This window comes from Mesitornis unicolor, unplaced genomic scaffold, assembly GCF_000695765.1.
Source record: "Mesitornis unicolor isolate BGI_N332 unplaced genomic scaffold, ASM69576v1 scaffold24356, whole genome shotgun sequence".
Classification (NCBI taxonomy): Eukaryota; Metazoa; Chordata; class Aves; order Mesitornithiformes; family Mesitornithidae; genus Mesitornis; species Mesitornis unicolor.
In genome coordinates, this window is record NW_010193303.1 from 5090 (window position 1) to 5517 (window position 428).

The 428-nt window shown below is 61.9% G+C and overlaps 1 protein-coding gene across 1 annotated transcript in view; it reads right to left on the reverse strand.

Annotated features, from left to right (window-relative positions):
• LOC104542943 (spectrin beta chain, erythrocytic-like) overlaps nt 1–428 on the reverse strand; it is a gene marked incomplete at both ends in the record, with an annotated part of 9270 nt that overhangs the window by 5082 nt on the left and 3760 nt on the right. The window contains one exon of the mRNA XM_010187418.1: nt 10–416. Within this exon, the coding sequence (XP_010185720.1) occupies nt 10–416 (407 nt within the window). The remainder of the gene's footprint in view (nt 1–9; nt 417–428) is intronic.

Genomic DNA, 428 nt, shown 5'->3' on the forward strand with positions numbered 1-428 from the left:
CAGCCTCACCTGCGTCTCCAGCAGTTGGAGGTCGCGCTCAAAGGCGCTGTGCATGCGGTGGAAAGCCTCCACCGTGCCGGCATCTTCACCCAGGTCCTGGGGCAGCTCCTGGCGCCGGGCCTCAATGAGGGCCAGCAGCTCAGTGCCATCGTAGAAGTACTTATGGAGGTCATGGGAGGCGGCAAGAAGCTGCATACGGGTGTCGATCAGCTCCAGGAGGTCAGCCCAGCTCTCATTCAGCCCGTCTTTCCACTCGGCCATGGTGGCTGCCTCTGCATGCCCCGCATCAATAAGGTCCTCAATGGTCAGATTCACCCGGTCCACGCGTTCCTGCCCCACATTTCCCGTCTCCCGTGCGAATTCCCGAAACTTCTCCCGCAGGAGCTGCACAGAGGAAGGAAGAGTCAAGTTTGCCCCACCCCCCCCCC